This window comes from Schistocerca serialis, chromosome 7 (assembly GCF_023864345.2).
Source record: "Schistocerca serialis cubense isolate TAMUIC-IGC-003099 chromosome 7, iqSchSeri2.2, whole genome shotgun sequence".
NCBI classification, from domain to species: Eukaryota; Metazoa; Arthropoda; class Insecta; order Orthoptera; family Acrididae; genus Schistocerca; species Schistocerca serialis.
In genome coordinates this window covers 605,006,361-605,025,621 of record NC_064644.1, presented here as the reverse complement: position 1 = coordinate 605,025,621, position 19,261 = coordinate 605,006,361, and the positions used below count along the sequence as shown (strand labels likewise).

General features: G+C 45.6%; 1 protein-coding gene across 1 annotated transcript in view; it reads right to left on the bottom strand.

Moving 5' to 3' along the window:
* LOC126412131 (fibrillin-2-like) overlaps nucleotides 1–19,261 on the bottom strand; it is a 675,186-nt gene that overhangs the window by 389,076 nt on the left and 266,849 nt on the right. The window contains exon 8 of the mRNA XM_050081574.1: nucleotides 18,885–19,079. Within this exon, the coding sequence (XP_049937531.1) occupies nucleotides 18,885–19,079 (195 nt within the window). The remainder of the gene's footprint in view (nucleotides 1–18,884; nucleotides 19,080–19,261) is intronic.

Here is a 19,261-nt window from a genome sequence, read left to right as displayed (position 1 = left end):
TAGCACATTAATATTGTTATTCCCTGTTGCATTTTGCCTGACGATTACCTCCTACACACGGACGGTCAAGAAGGTGACATCTCGTCAGACGGCATGGATGCTGCGCCTGCTGAGGATCTAAGTGGTGTAGACGGTTCGCTACAAGTGCACAGTTACTTCTTGCACCACGGATGCAGCAGGTCGCGTCGATGGATGGTACTCCGCCCATCGCTTCCAAAGACGACGTGGGTGAAAGAGATTTAGGTGCCGATCAGCTACACAGCATCGTGTTGCACCCACAATGGTCGTACGATGTCGGGGAACTTCCTGGAGAGGGCACGGGTGACAGGGGAGGGGGTGGCATTGGGGACGCCACTCACAATCTGTAACGGGTTCGGTGGGTCCGGCATCTCTTGCAGTTATCTTCGATTGCCATGGCGTCTACCCTAGGTGAAGAGGCTAGGCAAGCACACCTTTCGCCTTGCCACAATCAATATCAATGCGATAAGGGCACCACACAAACTGACAATGCTACAACGCATGCTCGATGCCATGGGCATCGACGTGGCCCTCTTACAGGAAGTACGTGTCGCTAGTTTCCGTGACTTCTACGGATATACCTCCCGCATCTTCCACGCCTCTTCTACCGATCGTGGTGTGGCTGTCCTGCTACGGGAAGGCTTGGTGGCTACGGACGTACTGTACGTACCGAGTGCACGAGCCATGGCCGTAAATGTCAACGGTGTACGACTCATCAATGTATATGCCCCTTCAGGATCAGGAAGACGGAGAGGTCGAGCCCGCTTTTTTTTCGGAAGAAACTACGCGTGTGTGTATGGGACGCATAGACGATATGGTGATCGGGGGAGATTTTAACTGTACTTTATCTCTGTCTGATCAGCAGCCACATCACGTCCCGTGTGCGGAATTGGAAATGCTAGTGCGTGACCTCCACCTGCTCGACACGTGGCGCCATATCAATGGCCCAGCTCCTGGTACACTCATTATACAAGTCATTCGTCAAGTCGGTTAGACAGGATTTACGTCACAAGCACCCATTCGATGGCGACGAGAGGAGCAGAGCTCTGGCCCACTGCATTCACCGACCACACAGCCTATATTTGCACCATTGCCCTCCAACCTGCACGTGTGTGGCGCAGTAGGCCCCCCTGGAAACTGAAGGTCGCCCATCTGGACGAGCCCGCATGTAAAGGAGCTATCGAAGAGTCGTGGAACACGTCCTTAGAGCGTCGTGGTCGTTACCAATCGACCCTCAATTGGTGGTTTGAATGTGCGAAGCCTGCTCTTGGGCGCACCGTCATGGCTTACGCCCGGGAAGCGGCGGCATGGAGGAGGAGCACGGAAAACTTTTATTACACCGTCCTACGGGGATGTCTTGCTATGGAGCCCTCACCTGACAGGCAGATCATAGTCAATCGCGCGAAAGCGCAGCTCGTCTCCTTAGCACGCCATCATTTACAAGGCGCTGTTATGCGGTCGCGTGCTCCAGACATGCTACAATCAGAAAGGTCATCTATGCACCACGTGCTCCTAGAACGCAGGAGGCGCCGTAGGGCACTGGTAACCGACATGATAACGGACGACGGACGATACGTGGCAGAACAAGCAGATATAGCAGAAGCCTTCTATGGGCATTACGCTCAACTTTATTCAGCAGTGCTCCCTGATATGGCGACGGTAGACACCGTTTCAGCACATGTCCACGGTACAGTTCCACCAGACATGGTACCGACTTTACTGGGAGAAGTGACAGAAGAGGAAGTGCGTGACGTCATTGGTAAAGGTGATCCCCATAAATCACCAGGAATCGACGGACTCCCATTAGAGTTCTGTCGACCATTTAAACAACTGTTGGTACCGTGTTGGGTTGAAATTTGTCAGCAATTGATGTCCCCAGGTATACCGTTGCCTGCTCCGTTCTTGGAAGGACTGATTGTCCCCATCCATAAGCCGAAGGGACGGAATCATGTACGCGACTATCGCCCATTAACGTTATTGAACAGCGACTTCAAGATCTTTTCGAGGCTGCTATCAGAACGTATTCGCGGCACACTATTGCACGTCCTGCCCAGCGATCAGAGGTCCTCGGGGGAACCCAACAACATCAGAACTGCGTTATGACGTTACAGAGATCTCATCTCCCTTGCACGGGTGAGACGTTTGCCGGCAGCCCTGGCGTCCATCGACTTTAGCCAGGCTTTTGACCGTGTGGGCCACACTTTCCTCACGGCCGTTCTGCGGCGCATGGAATAGCCCGACCCCTTTATCACAGTGTTGACACGCCTTCTGCATGGTGCAACTTCTCGAGTGCTTGTTAATGGAAGAATGATGGTACCCATGCCGATCCGCCGATCAATACGACAGGGATGCCCACTATCTAAATTGTTATTTGCACTGGCGTTAGAACCTTTGTTGTGTGGTCTCAGAGACAAGCTCACTGGGGTTCAGTTTGGCGGCTCCGTCTATAGCTGCACTGCATATGCGGATGATTTGATGATCCTCATACGTGGAGCTACCGATATAGCGGCGGCTTCGGACTGGATTGCAACCTATGGTACAGCTTCTGATAGCCAAATCAACGTTGACAAGTCCGTCGCCTTGAGCATCGGGATTGGTCTACCGCAGGAACACATTGGTCCCTTACGCTTCAGTGATACTGTCCGCTGCTTGGGCTTAGATTTCATGAACGACATGCGACGCGCGACGACGCTCAATTATCGACGCCTTCTTAACCAAATTCGGGCCGTAAAAGCAAATCAGCGCTTGCGGTCCCTCAACATCGTTCAGCGGGCGTATGATGCCAATGTATACCTTGCGTCCCGTATTCCGCATGTCACCAAAACGCTATCCGTTCCGAACCCCTTGGAGCGTAGCATTAAGGCAGCGCTGGGATACTTCGTCCGCACTGGTATGTTGCTGAAGATCAGATACGTATCTCTTAACCTCCCCAAGGAAAAAGGTGGTCTCGGCCTAGTTAACGTCCAAGACAGGGCCATTGCCCAATATGTTAGCTCACATTTATGTCTGGTGCGCCATTGTCCTACAAGCTTCACGAGTCTGCTTCTGACGGCGCTACGACCTGCTTGACTAAGAGCGCCGGTGCCGCTACAGGACATCCCAGCGCCCCTCTTTTATATAGGACTTCTCTATTTAGAACAAAGTTATTCCAGTGTAGCGTTCACGACACCACGAATGGCCACAACTCGACGCCTATATCACGACATGCTGCAACACCGCCCCCTAAATGTAGTCAAACTAAAATATCCTGATGTACGGTGGCGTAGAGTGTGGAAGACTGTACACTATGCCATGTTTGATTCCGATGTTGTTTTCCAATGGTACGCAGTCGTTAATGGGAAACTGACGCAAGAACGTCTCTACAATATCCACATGGCAGAACCTCCCAATTGTGTGGGTTGTAATACAGTAGATTCTAACGAGCACTGCCTCAGCTGTGGAGAGGTGGAGCCGGTTTGGCACCTAGTGCGGCAGATGCTGGCTTATCTCTTGCGAGTTATGCCGGAGCATATATCTGCACGCACGTTATTGTTTCCGGATGAGACATTTTACCCCAAGACTGGGACCAACTCCGTCGCCTGGATACGTGGACATGCGGTCCACTACCTCTTTCGTGACGAACACAAGAATTTACTTCACTTCTGGCTCTATTTGCAAGAAATACATCATTCTATTGCCGGGCATACCAGATATGGACGATGCTTCGCAAACTATTGTGCCTTTCACAGCCCGCCGTGTAGTTGGAATGTTCCAGGCAGTGGTAGATGAGGTCAGAACGAAGTGCAAACGTTCATACATTGAACTATCTTTACCAGTGGGCGCAGTCGCTGGGAAGCCTGACTTCGAAGTGATAGCTTTATTTTCATGTTATTTATGTTTACTATCTTCGATGGTGTCTTCCCTCTGTTTTAGTTTTCCTGGCTTGACTATCTGTGACTGTTCGCACATTGATATCTATACAGCGAAAAAAAAAAAAAAAAAAAGACCTTCCGCGCCCTACTAGAAATACCCTTCCCCCTCTTCCTTTAATCGCGTTTTTGTGGGTTGGCGCACACACGTTAGTCCCGTATTGTATAGTATAGTTTCTTCACATTTTAGATGAGGGGGTGGGTACGTATAGTTAGGAAGGCAGCGCCTGAAGAGGTAAGAGTTCATTTTTGTTTGGCAGGGACACAAGTGGCGGTGCCCCGCCGTAGGGATGGCTGTGATTTTGTTTTATTTCTTTTTGTTAGGTACAAAAAAAATCCGCCCGGCGGATTAGTGTCAGGGTCCGGTGTGATAAAAAAAGAAAAAGTGATAAAGCCGGCCGGTGTGGCTGTGCGGTTCTAGGTGCTACATTCTGGAACCGCGTGACCGCTACGGTCGCAGGTTCGAATCCTGCCTTGGGCATGGATGTGTGTGATGTCGTTAGGTTAGTTAGGTTTAAATAGCTCTAAGTCTAGGGGACTGATGACCTCAGATTTTAAGTCACATAGTGCTTAGAGCCATTTGGATTATACGTTTGACTTTTTAGATTAGGATGTAAACATTTAACTAGATCGCAGTTTTTATAACCACCGAAAATTTGAATACACACGTCACTTGTTTCAAGTAGCATTTTCATCCTGATAGGAAATTGATGTCCACTAGGCGCTAAGTATTCCAGTAAATTGGTTATCACTTGGCACCACAGTGTGCAGCTGAAAATGATGTGGTTGGTACTCTCAACACGAGTCACCCAGGGGTGCGTCAGTCCATTTGACGAATTTTTTATGGTACATCCCAAAGATATAACACGGTCGTAACGGGATATTCTGCGCTATGTCTGCATAATGCCTTCCCCTATGTTTGTATTATAGGTACTACTTGTTACGCTGCCAGACGCCGTAGGGATGTCTTTGTACGGAACTTAAGCATATGCCTTTGTCGCACTGGGGACAGCACTCTTAGTTAGAGCAAGGACAGTTTCATTTGCTCTGATACCATAGTGCCCTTTATCCACTTTTTCCTTAGTCCTTTTTCGCAGCGGTTTAGTTGTACAATCCATTGTATTAGGCGATTAACAGGTTTGAATTTTACAAAAGAGTGTCGTATATATTTCTGAAAACCATTGCTAGTACATTGTTTTACTTTCAATGGCCAGCCGTTGTGGCTGAGCGGTTGTAGGCGCTTCAGTCTGGAACCGCGCGACCGCTACGGTCGCAGGTTCGAATCCTGCCTCGGACGTGGATGTGTGTGATGTCCCTAGGTTAGTTAGGTTTACGTAGTTCTAAGTTCTAGGGGACTGATGACCTCAGTTGTTAAGTCCCATAGTGCTGAGAGCCATTTGAACCATTTTACTTTACATGGTATTTCTGAAACTGAAGCCTACGGGTACAATTATACTGGCTGGTGAGTAAATATCAGTGATCTCGAGTGCATGCAAGTATATTTAACAGAGAAATAATTTTATTTCATTTCTGGAATGTAGCATTTCTCTTTATTTATGAATTGCGAAATATTTTGTGTCTGACCCACAACCCTACATAGGTCGAGAATGCTCTTCAGTGCTTGAATGTAGAGCTGAGACCTTCTGGTATTTTCTATTCCTTTTTGGGATAAACTGATATACTACGATATTGATATGACTTCGGCCGCAGTTCTATGTAACTTGAGAAATTATTTTATGTGTCGGTCACAGTAACACTGTAACAGGTTTTGTCTGTATAATACCTGTCATTTACGAGAGTAGTACTGAGTAAATCAATTACCTCTAATAGCATTTCAAAACGTACAGTATCTGATGCAACAAAATGGGAGTGTTAAATAATTTCATTTCGCAATGCAAATCCTGAAACTTTGTCTCGAACGATTAACTAAGTCCTGCGCAATAGTGAGAAACCAAGACACAATGAAAACACGCGAAATCCGTTTCTGTGCTATTTTCTTCTTGATAGTTGTGTAAGACTCTCAATGTCAGGAACTAGTTGTGTTCAGAATTCTCCCACTATCGTTAAAATACAGTCGGCAATGAAGCTGACTTAAGGAAATGGTTTCAAATCACGAGATTTGATGATTTCGAATTACGAGAAATTTTATAGCTGACCTTCGTAACAGAATAGCTTTCTGACGATGTGCATCCTGTAAATAATGGGACACCTTTTCTCAAAAGGTATCAGTTGCGAAAACTCGCCAAACTAAAATCGCAATTGATGTCGAACCGAAAATGGATTAATTTCTTGCTGTTTTCGTCATTTTACAATAAAATATCTATTTTAAATTTAAGTCAAAGTTACTTCGTTTAAATAGAACGCTCTTTAGGTTAAGGATTACCGAAGTTACTTCCTTTGATAAGAAGCCCTTTAGGTCACGGATTACAGCCTTGCGCTCGTCGTCGACGTATCGTCGTAATCTGCCGTGTGGTTTACTGTATAATGGTGCTGCAAATTCAGTTTTTTATATAATTTTGTATTTTATGGCACAGTAACCATTTAGAATTACAATCTGAAGCAGCAACAAAATACAGGTAATCCCACGTAGAATTAGAAACAATCAGCGCTGAAGGTTCGTTATTGCAGCGAACTGCTTCGTTTGCCATTTTGTAATGCACCGGCAACTGAGGCCGCTAGGTTATAATGTCCGTTGCTCTTCCTAAAGTTCTAGTCTGTCACTCTTTACCTGTGATGGCTCCGCGCTCCAGATCAGCCATACTGAACAGCCCTTGTATTATAAGCTGTCAGCATAATTGAGTCACTCTAGTACTGCAGTAACTCCGCTGTAATTTTATTGTTTATCGAAAATATTTTCATTTATCAACTGTCGACTGCTCCTCGCCCCTACAACCAGCGCAAGTTGGACACCAACGCCTGCGCTCAGGGGGTGGGGCACTCTCCTCTCAAGAACAAATAGAGAGCATCCACAGTGTCCCGACATTTTGCCAAAGATAGTACGAGCTACACTCGCAGAAACATAACGGTTTCAAAACTGGCACCAAGCAGGAAACCCGAGAGCTTTTCATCTTTAAGGACTATTATTGTCAGAGGACTGGCTTGTTGCAGCTGTCCACGATAGTCTATCCTGTGCAAGCTTCTGCATTTCCGCATAGCTGCTGTAACCTACACCCACTTGAACCGTCTGATCGTACTGAAGCCTTGGTCTCCTGCAAATTTTATCCCTCACACTCCCCCCCCCCCCCCCCCCCCTCCGTCCCCATTACCAAACTGAAGGTTCCTTGATGCCTCAGTATGTGTCCTATCAACTGATCTCTTCTTCTAGTCTGGTTGTGTCGTACATTTCTTTTCTCCCAGTTAGGATTAGAATCTCCTCATTAGTTATTCGATCTCATCTAATCTTCAGCATTCTTTGGTAGCACCACATGTCAGAAGTTTCTTTCTCTACTTGTCTGGACTGTTTATCGTCCACGTTTCATTACTAGAAAAGCCTACACTCCAGATAAATACCACACTCCTCTTTTTCAGAAACGCATTTCTTGCTATTGCCAATGGCATTTTCATCCTCTCTGCTTCGGCGATAGTCAGTTAATTTGCTGGCCAAATAGCAAAACTCATCTACTATTTTTACTGCCTCGTACTCTAACCGTGGTATCGCGGGCAATCGTTCTTTGTACAGCGGCTGGCGCCAGAGGTTCCGCTGTTGTCCGGCAGCGGCGGCAACCCTGAGCTGAGGCGCCACCAGCGCCAGCTCCAGTCAGTTCTAGCAGTGTAGCACCAGTTATCAGCAGTCACACATCGTCATAGTGCTTTCTCTACGAAAGTAGTACATCACAACTGACCTCAAGACTTATGTTTATTTCTATCTAGGGAACTGCTAAAGTGTTTAATTTATCCCGGCCTTGACAAGGAGTTGTATATGGATTTCGAAAAGGACGCTGTGGACCAAAGTTGAGTATAATATAGTATATCTTTCAGCGATTGTGTTCTCTCATTCTTTCGAATTTTGCCTTAAAACTCGCGCACCATCCCGAAGGGACGTTGTACTTTTGGCGACGAGACTTACTTGGCCACTTAAGCAGTTACCTCGGCATCGCCTGATTTAATTCTACTGCATCACGTTACCTTTGTTTTAGTTTTTTTTTGTGTTCAGCTTATAACCTCCATTCAACACACTGTCCATTCCGTTTAATGTTCCATGTCCGCTGATAGAATTATATCATCTGCAGAACTCAAAGTTTTTTCTACTTCTCCCTGAATTTTAATTCCCTTCCAAAATTTTTCTTTCGTTTCCTTTACTGCTTGCTCAGTACACAGATTGAATAGCATGGAGGACGGGCTGCAACCCTGTCTGACACCATTCTCAATTACTGCCTGCCTTTCAAGTCCTGTAACTCATATAACTATGGTCTGGTTCCAGTACAAATTGTATATAGTATTTCATTCCCTTCATATTACTCTTGTGACTTCTGTAATTTCAAATAATGTGCTCTAGTCAACGTTGTCGAAAGCTTTCTCTAGTGCGACCAGTGCCATAAACACAGCTGGGATATTTATAGTGCTTCCGGCTCACGGTTCAAAAGCTTAGTGGCATTCCCAATCACATGCAGGGACAATTGGGATATGACTCGAGCGATGGGGAGGAAGCAGACAGGAGTCCACGCATATGCACTTACACACACACACACACACGCACTTTACTCTTCTGATCACACCCCAGATATTTTTTTTTTTTTTTTTTTTTTTTTTTTTTTGTCATCAGTCTACTGACTGGTTTCATGCGGCCCGCCACGAATTCCTTTTCTGTGCTAACCTCTTCATCTCAGAGTAGCACTTGCAACCTACGTCCTCAATTATTTGCTTGACGTATTCCAATCTCTGTCTTCCTCTACACTTCTTGCCCTCTACAGCTCCCTCTAGTACCATGGAAGTCATTCCCTCATGTCTTAGCAGATGTCCTATCATCCTGTCCCTTCTCCTTATCAGTGTTTTCCACATATTCCTTTCCTCTCCGATTCTGCGTAGAACCTCCTCATTCCTTAACTTATCCGTCCACCTATTTTTCAACATTCGTCTATAGCACCACATCTCAAATGCTTCGATTCTCTTCTGTTCCGGTTTTCCCACAGTCCATGTTTCACTACCATACAATGCTGAACTCCAGACGTACGTCCTCAGAAAATTCTTCCTCAAATTAAGTCCGGTATTTGATATTAGTAGACTTCTCTTGGCCAGAAATGCCTCTTTTGCCATAGCGAGTCTGCTTTTGATGTCCTCCTTGCTCCGTCCGTCATTGGTTATTTTACTGCCTAGGTAGCAGAATTCCTTAACTTCATTGACTTCGTGACCATCAATCCTGATGTTAAGTTTCTCGCTGTTCTCATTTCTACTACTTCTCATTACCTTCGTCTTTCTTCGATTTACTGTCAGACCATACTGTGTACTCATTAGACTGTTCATTCCGTCCAGCAGATCATTTAATTCTTCTTCACTTTCACTCAGGACAGCAATGTCATCAGCGAATCGTATCATTGATATCCTTTCACCTTGTATTTTAATTCCACTCCTCAACCTTTCTTTTATTTCCATCATTGCTTCCTCGATGTACAGATTGAAGAGTAGGGGCGAAAGGCTACAGCCTTGTCTTACACCCTTCTTAATACGAGCACTTCGTTCTTGATCGTCCACTCTTATTATTCCCTCTTGGTTGTTGTACATATTGTATATGACCCGTCTCTCCCTATAGCTTACCCCTACTTTTTTCAGAATCTCGAACAGCTTGCACAATTTTATATTGTCGAACGCTTTTTCCAGGTCGACAAATCCTATGAAAGTGTCCTGATTTTTCTTTAGCCTTGCTTCCATTATTAGCCGTAACGTCAGAATTGCCTCTCTCGTCCCTTTACTTTTCCTAAAGCCAAACTGATCGTCACCTAGCGCATTCTCAATTTTCTTTTCCATTCTTCTGTATATTATTCTTGTAAGCAGCTTCGATGCATGAGCTGTTGAGCTGATTGTGCGATAATTCTCGCACTTGTCAGCTCTTGCCGTCTGCGGAATTGTGTGGATGATGCTTTTCCGAAAGTCAGATGGTATGTCGCCAGACTCATATATTCTACACACCAACGTGAGTAGTCGTTTTGTTGCCACTTCCCCCAATGATTTTAGAAATTTTGATGGAATGTTATCTATCCCTTTTGCCTTATTTGACCGTAAGTCCTCCAAAGCTCTTTTAAATTCCGATTCTAATACTGGAGCCCCTATTTCTTGTAAATCGACTCCTGTTTCTTCTTCTATCACATCAGACAAATCTTCTCCCTCATAGAGGCTTTCAATGTATTCTTTCCACCTATCTGCTCTCTCCTCTGCATTTAACAGTGGAATTCCCGTTGCACTCTTAATGTTACCACCGTTGCTTTTAATGTCACCAAAGGTTGTTTTGATTTACTGTATGCTGAGTGTGTCCTTCCGACAATCATATCTTTTTCGATGTCTTCACATTTTTCCTGCAGCCATTTCGTCTTAGCTTCCCTGCACTTCCTATTTATTTCATTCCTCAGCGACTTGTATTTCTCTATTCCTGATTTTCCCGGAACATGTTTGTACTTCCTCCTTTCATCAATCAACTGAAGTATTTCTTCTGTTACCCATGGTTTCTTCGCAGCTACCTTCTTTGTACCTATGTTTTCCTTCCCAACTTCTGTGATGGCCCTTTTTAGAGATGTCAATTCCTCTTCAACTGTACTGCCTACTGCGCTATTCCTTATTGCTGTATCCATAGCGTTAGAGAACTTCAAACGTATCTCGTCATTCCTTAGTACTTCCGTATCCCACTTCTTTGCGTATTGATTCTTCCTGACTAATGTCTTGAACTTCAGCCTATTCTTCATCACTACTATATTGTGATCTGAGTCTATATCTGCTCCTGGGTACGCCTTACAATCCAGTTCTGATTTCGGAATCTCTGTCTGACCATGATGTAATCTAATTGAAATCTTCCTATATCTCCCGGCCTTTTCCAAGTATACCTCCTCCTCTTGAAACTTGTTACAGAACTCAATTAGTCTTTCTCCTCTTTCATTCCTTGTCTCAAGCCCATATTCTCCTGTAACCTTTTCTTCTACTCCTTCCCCTGCAACTGCATTCCAGTCGCCCATGACTATTAGAATTTTGTCCCCCTTTACATACTGCATTACCCTTTCAATATCCTCATACACTTTCTCTATCTGTTCATCTTCAGCTTGCGACGTCGGCATGTATACCTGAACTATCGTTGTCGGTGTTGGTCTGCTGTCGATTCTGATTAGAACAACCCGGTCACTGAACTGTTCACAGTAACACACCCTCTGCCCTACCTTCCTATTCATAGCGAATCCTACACCTGTTATACCATTTTCTGCTGCTGTTGATATTACCCGATACTCATTTGACCAGAAATCCTTGTCTTCCTTCCACTTCACTTCACTGACCCCTACTATATCTAGATTGAGCCTTTGCATTTCCCTTTTCAGGTTTTCTAGTTTCCCTACCACGTTCAAGCTTCTGACATTCCACGCCCTGACTCGTAGAACGTTATCCTTTCGTTGATTATTCAATCTTTTTCTCGTGGTAACCTCCCCCTTGGCAGTCCCCTCCCGGAGATCCGAATGGGGGACTATTCCGGAAACTTTTGCCAATGGAGAGATCATCATGACACTTCTTCAATTACAGGCCACATGTCCTGTGGATACACGTTACGTGTCATTAATGCAGTGGTTTCCATTGCCTTCTGCATCCTTATGTCGTTGATCATTGCTGATTCTTCCGCCTTTAGGGGCAATTTCCCACCCCTAGGACATGAGAGTGCCCTGAACCTCTATCCACTTCTCCGCCCTCTCTGACAAGGCCGCTGGCAGAATGAGGCTGACTTCTTATGCCGGAAGGTAGTATGTACTACCTTGATCTGCGAGTTACTCGAGAAATGACATTAAGCAAGCGACACGTGTTTTGTACTGTTATAGAACAAATATTTACGTGTTTTAATAAATAATACAGACGATTTAGAAGTGGAAATAACATGTGGCACTTAATTTGGGGGTCAATTGTGTCTTTTCACCAAGCGTATACATAGATCGAACCACAGTTGAGTTTTGGTGCCAACTGTAGCTTGATCTGTAAATTACACCAGTAACCCCGATAAATGAGCCATGTCTGCTTTGTGTTGGTAAAGAACAAATATTTGTGTATTTTGGCAAATAGTGCAGGCAATTTGTGGTTTCTTGAAGGTGCCATCTTACTTTAGTACAAAGTTCGAACCACTGTCGTTGCTGAGTGTACTTAATTTGTAGGTGAGATCAGTAGTGTCAATAAGTAAGCCACATGTGTTTTACGGTGTTACGGAACAGAACATCACGTATTTTGGTAAATCATACTGACAAAATTTTTGTTTTCTTTAAAGTGTTGTTACAATGACTGAACCAATTCGTTAGCAGACGTATCTTGACCCTTAAGTTACTTCATTAGTCAGCCACGTGTGTTTTTTTACTGTTATAGAGCAATAATACAGACAATTTAGATGTGAGGATAACATCGTGACATTTAATTTGAGGGTCTATTATGCCTTGCACCAAGTGGGTACAAAGATCGGTGAACAGTTTTGTTCGGCTGCAAAGCGTAACTTAATCTATCAGTAGCCCCAGCAATGCCAATATCTTTACATATTTTGATAAATAATATAGAGTATTTAGACATGAAAATAACATCGTGGCACTTAGTTCAAGGGAGTCCATTGTGCCTTGAACCGAGGGAGTGCAAAGATTGAACAACAGTCGTGTTTGGACATCAAGTGTGGTACAGAGAATAAGATGGCCGGTTCTGTGGTACAAACTGATTGGCTGGCTCCTTTTTAATGGCTGTAAGATACTGGGCTATGACTGGAAGAGCAAGATGTATGTTCGTGTGTGTGTGTGTGTGTGTGTGTGTGTGAGAGAGAGAGAGAGAGAGAGAGAGAGAGAGAGAAGCTCTCTGATGGTTGGGAGAGCAATGGTATATATATATATATATATATATATATATATATATATATATATATATATACTCCTGGAAATGGAAAAAAAGAACACATTGACACCGGTGTGTCAGACCCACCATACTTGCTCCGGACACTGCGAGAGGGCTGTACAAGCAATGATCACACGCACGGCACAGCGGACACACCAGGAACCGCGGTGTTGGCCGTCAAATGGCGCTAGCTGCGCAGCATTTGTGCACCGCCGCCGTCAGTGTCAGCCAGTTTGCCGTGGCATACGGAGCTCCATCGCAGTCTTTAACACTGGTAGCATGCCGCGACAGCGTGGACGTGAACCGTATGTGCAGTTGACGGACTTTGAGCGAGGGCATATAGTGGGCATGCGGGAGGCCGGGTGGACGTACCGCCGAATTGCTCAACACGTGGGGCGTGAGGTCTCCACAGTACATCGATGTTGTCGCCAGTGGTCGGCGGAAGGTGCACGTGCCCGTCGACCTGGGACCGGACCGCAGCGACGCACGGATGCACGCCAAGACCGTAGGATCCTACGCAGTGCCGTAGGGGACCGCACCGCCACTTCCCAGCAAATTAGGGACACTGTTGCTCCTAGGGTATCGGCGAGGACCATTCGCAACCGTCTCCATGAAGCTGGGCTACGGTCCCGCACACCGTTAGGCCGTCTTCCGCTCACGCCCCAACATCGTGCAGCCCGCCTCCAGTGGTGTCGCGACAGGCGTGAATGGAGGGACGAATGGAGACGTGTCGTCTTCAGCGATGAGAGTCGCTTCTGCCTTGGTGCCAATGATGGTCGTATGCGTGTTTGGCGCCGTGCAGGTGAGCGCCACAATCAGGACAGCATACGACCGAGGCACACAGGGCCAACACCCGGCATCATGGTGTGGGGAGCGATCTCCTACACTGGCCGTACACCACTGGTGATCGTCGAGGGGACACTGAATAGTGCACGGTACATCCAAACCGTCATCGAACCCATCGTTCTACCATTCCTAGACCGGCAAGGGAACTTGCTGTTCCAACAGGACAATGCACGTCCGCATGTATCCCGTGCCAGCCAACGTGCTCTAGAAGGTGTAAGTCAACTACCCTGGCCAGCAAGATCTCCGGATCTGTCCCCCACTGAGCATGTTTGGGACTGGATGAAGCGTCGTCTCACGCGGTCTGCACGTCCAGCACGAACGCTGGTCCAACTGAGGCGCCAGGTGGAAATGGCATGGCAAGCCGTTCCACAGGACTACATCCAGCATCTCTACGATCGTCTCCATGGGAGAATAGCAGCCTGCATTGCTGCGAAAGGTGGATATACACTGTACTAGTGCCGACATTGTGCATGCTCTGTTGCCTGTGTCTATGTGCCTGTGGGTGTGTCAGTGTGATCATGTGATGTATCTGACCCCAGGAATGTGTCAATAAAGTTTCCCCTTCCTGGGACAATGAATTCACGGTGTTCTTATTTCAATTTCCAGGAGTGTATATATATATATTGATTAAGCGGAATGTCACATAATTTGTGAGGTGATTCTGCATGTAAAAATAACCCGAAAAAGTGTTATGAACATGTGGCCGATTTTTGATCAATCAGAACTGGAGTGCGTTGAAGACCACATACATCTATGAATGAAGACGAAGACAAGTGTGAATATTACTTATCGAAATGCTGTCTGGTGGACAGAATAATATTGGGACAGATGGCTGATCAATCCTATTACCAGAAGTGTGGCGGTTCTTCAACATATGGCAGCACTGTGACGTCACACTGAGACAACAGATGCAAGTGTATACGGTGTGCAATCGTGGGTTGGATCAGTGAGCAGTCGTGAGGCCATGCACATGTCATGCTTGAGTGTTGTTTAATTGCGCAAGTCCATTGTGTCCTGTGTTCGTGAATGCCAACATGCAGCGTACATTCACCTGTGCAGAATTCGCAGACATTTTGTTTGTGTCCAGGTGCTGTAATGGCAAGGCCTGTACGTCTGTGACTGAATACCATAGATGTTTCCCTGATCGACGAACCCTATGTGCCAGCGTTTTTCAAAAATTATGTGCATCTGGAACACTAGCCAGCGTACACGTATGATCAAAACGTGAGGCCATCATCCAGATAGTCGTTGAAAGGGAAGACAGTATTGCAACAGTACAATGGACTCTCACCACTAGTACACACTGAATTAGCCACCAGCTCGATATTCCACAAATGCGAGTGTGACATACAGTACATTACATTCTGAGGGCCCGTACCCAGTCCCTGCGCGTGACTCAGCAAGCAGACAGCAATTTTCTGAATGACTAGCTGTGCACAGAGATATTGTGCAATATACTTTATTTACAGATGAGGCTACATTTACAGGCAGTGGTATCATGAACAGGTGCAATTCTCATAAACTAGGGAAACAAGATTCCAAGTTAAGTTCTCAGTGAACATCTGGGGTGGTATGATTGATGACTTGGTGATAGGGCCTATGTTCCTACCAGCTCACATGACAATTGTAGCATAAGAACATTTCCTGACAGAAGACCTGCCTGCCCTTTGAAAGACGTGACATCAGAGCAACGGCGGCAAATGTACCTGCAACATGATGGATCACTGACTCACTGTACCAGACAAGTATCCCAGCATCTGAATAACGCATTTCCTCAACGGTGGATTGGCCGTGGCGGACACATTAACTGGACTGCCAGATCACCCGACCTGATCCCATTACACTTCTGTTCATGGGACTAGTTAAAGGGTGATGTTATGATACGAAAGTGGATACACGTGGAGAACTTGTTGCTCACATCACCAATCCTATTGCTGGCATTAAAGCCCGCCGAGATGATGTTCGTCGTGTAACGCAACACACACTTGCCAATGTGTTGAGAATTGAATTGAGATGGGTGGGGGACTTCTTGAACACTTCTTATAGGATGGATCATTCATCTGCACCCATATTATGCGGTGTCCTCATAATCGTTCATTGATGTGTGGACTCTTCAAACAACTCCAGTTCCATTAACTATCGAAAATCGGACACATGTTCATAGGACTTTTTCGGTTTATTTTCAAATGTGCAATCAGCTCACAAATTATGTGACTTTCCTCCTGAAACACCTTGTGTGTGTGTGTGTGTGTGTGTGTGTGTGTGTGTGTGTGTATGTGTGTGTGTATGTACCCCTCCTCTCAACCTGCACTTGCGTGTAGGTGACCTGGGCGTGTGACATGACGAGGCTGGTACTAAGATGGTACGGCAGTAAGCTTATAAATTATGGGGAAGATCACCATAGACATAGTGCTAATGTACATTTTACCTTTCTTCAGTCTGTCTTGTAAGATAAGTTATAGAGTCAGCATTACCTTATGCAGGATTACCTTATATTTCTCCAGAACCCAAAGTGATCTTCTCATGGGTGGCTTCAACTAGTCTTTCCATTCTTCTGTAAATGTTTCGTATCAGTATTTTGCAATCATGACTTTTAAGTGATGGTTTAGTAAGAACCAAGAATGGAATGTGGTCACGGGAAAAACTTCAAACAAATTGCATTGATCTAAACAGGGATTACAGTACGAGTGTACACCGGATACTTTTATCCTCCTCTCTTGCAAGCAACATTTTGGTGGCAGTCATATGAAGTTCCACTGGAAATTTGCATAGCGCTTCCGCTCATTTAGGTAAATATCGTCCAGCATCAATCCATCCCTTACCTTCATGAATGGACCTATTCTAAGACATACCTTTATCAGGAGGCTCTTTCCTTTTATTACACTTCTGGCCATTAAAATTGCTACACCAAGAAGAAATGCAGATGATAAACGGGTATTCATTGGACAAATATATTATACTAGAACTGACACGTAATTAAATTTTCACGCAATTTGGGTGCATAGATCCTGAGAAATCAGTACCCAGAACAACCATCTCTGGCCGTAATAACGGCGTTGATACGCCTGGGCATTGAGTCAAACAGAGCTTGGATGGCGTGTACAGGTACAGCTGCCCATGCAGCTTCAACACGATACCACAGTTCATCAAGAGTAGTGACTGACGTATTGTGACGAGCCAGTTGCTCGGCCACCATTGACCAGGCGTTTTCAATTGGAGAGAGATCTGGAGAATGTGCTGGCCAGGGCAGCAGTCGAACATTTTCTGTATCCAGAAAGGCCCGTACAGGACCTGCAACATGCAGTCGTGCATTATCCTGCTGAAATGTAGGGTTTCGCAGGGATCGAATGAAGGGTAGAGCCATGGGTCGTAACACATCTGAAATGTAATGTCCACTGTTCAAAGTGCCGTCAACGTGAACAAGAGGTGACCGAGACGTGTAACCAATGGCACCCCATACCATCACGCCGGTCGATACGCCAGTATGGCGATGACGAATACACGCTTCCAAAGTGCGTTCACCGCGATGTCGCCAAACACGGATGCGACCATCATGATGCTGTAAACAGAACCTGGATTAATCTGAAAAAACGTTTTGCCATTCGTGCACCCAGGTTCGTCGTTGAGTACACCATCGCAGGCGCTCCTGTTTGTGATGCAGCGTCAAGCGTTACCGCAGCCATGGTCTCCGAGCTGATAGTCCATGCTGCTGCAAACGTCGTCGAACTGTTCGTGCAGATGGTTGTTGTCTTGCAAACGTCCCCATCTGTTGACTCAGGGATCGAGACGTGGCTGCGCGATCCGTTACAGCCATGCGGATAAGATGCCTGTCATCTCGACTGCTAGTGATACGAGGCCGTTGGGATCCAGCACGGCGTTCCGTATTACCCTCCTGAACCCACCGATTCCATATTTTGCTAACAGCCATTGGATCTCGACCAACGCGAGCAGCAATGACGCGATACAATAAACTGCAATTGAGATAGGCTGCAGTCCTACCTTTATCAAAGCCAAAAACGTGATGGAGATAGGCTGCAGTCCTACCTTTATCAAAGCCAAAAACGTGATGGTACGCGTTTCTCCTCCTTACACGAGGCATCACAACAACGTTTCACGAGGCAACGCCGGTCAACTGCTGTTTGTGTATGAGAAATCGTTTGGAAACTTTCCTCATGTCAGCACGTTGTAGGTGTCGCCACCGGCGCCAACCTTGTGTGAACGCTCTGGAAAGCTGATAATTTGCATACCACAGCATCTTCTTCCTGTCGGTTAAATTTCGCGTCTGTAGCACGTCATCTTCGTGGTGTAGCAATTTTAATGGCCAATAGTGTACTTACTAATGCTGTCAAATTGATCAAGTCATCCACTTTACTCAGAACGCACATAATAAAAAAAACACTTATTTATACTCTAGGCCTCCATTTTTTTGTTATATTGTCCGAAAGATAAATTAAAGTTGTTCCTATCCCCAAGTTTCTGACTAAGGTTTTCGGGAGATTTTTCTTGGTTGTAAAGCAGACACCAGCAGGCAATCCTCTTTCAAACGATCTCATTTGGGACTCCATATGCCCACCTGGTATTTTACTGAAAAGTCCCTGACTCAACAGTGGGTTACTATTTGAACAGCTCTGTCTATATAGAGAATGAAAAAATATATGTGTCAAATAACATGTCTAACTTTCTTCTAAACTGTATCATGTCATGTCATACATTTTATGTTATTGTTGGAGGCTAACTGTAGTATTATACTAACTTTTTATATTTAAAATCTTAATGCTAAGTATGGATGTAGAAGGAAATAAATAAGAAAAAATTATAAAATTGTGCTCAAATATCGGCCGTTCATTCCCTGCCAAAAGCGCAAGAACACGTGTGGATGCACATGCCTTCAACAACAGTGAAATTAATAATAAACTTAAACACGGGTTTCCTTTCGTTCCGTGCCTGCCTCGGAAAAATTAGGGTTTCGGCGCACTTACTACAGTTTATTTTCTGGTGGTAGCCTCTTAATAATAAAAACCTAATTACGATTATGTGTAGTGACCAGTTGTTAAGTAAGTTGAAACGACTCACCGACACACTGGCCCGAGTGCAGGTTCTTGATGAAGCCTTCGTCACAGTCGAGGTGTGAGGGGCACTTCTCGCAGGGGTGTCCCCAGGCGACCCCCACGGTGGCGCAGCACAGCTGGCGCGTGCACACCACGCCCTCCAGCTGCCCTTGGCACATGTCGTTCCGCACGCGCGTGAAGCACGGCCCAGTCCGGTAGTCTGCGTCAGGCATTGCACAGTCACTTGCTGGTTCTACTTGCAGCAGTCCACTCTTATCGAGTAATTGGACATAAAGAATCGTAAATAAGTACTGTTATTTTGGTGAAGACTACCTTCCCTATCTGTTTGTCGTGGAGTCGCAATAAGTGGGAAGAAATTAACGGAAGTGTCACCTTCACCCA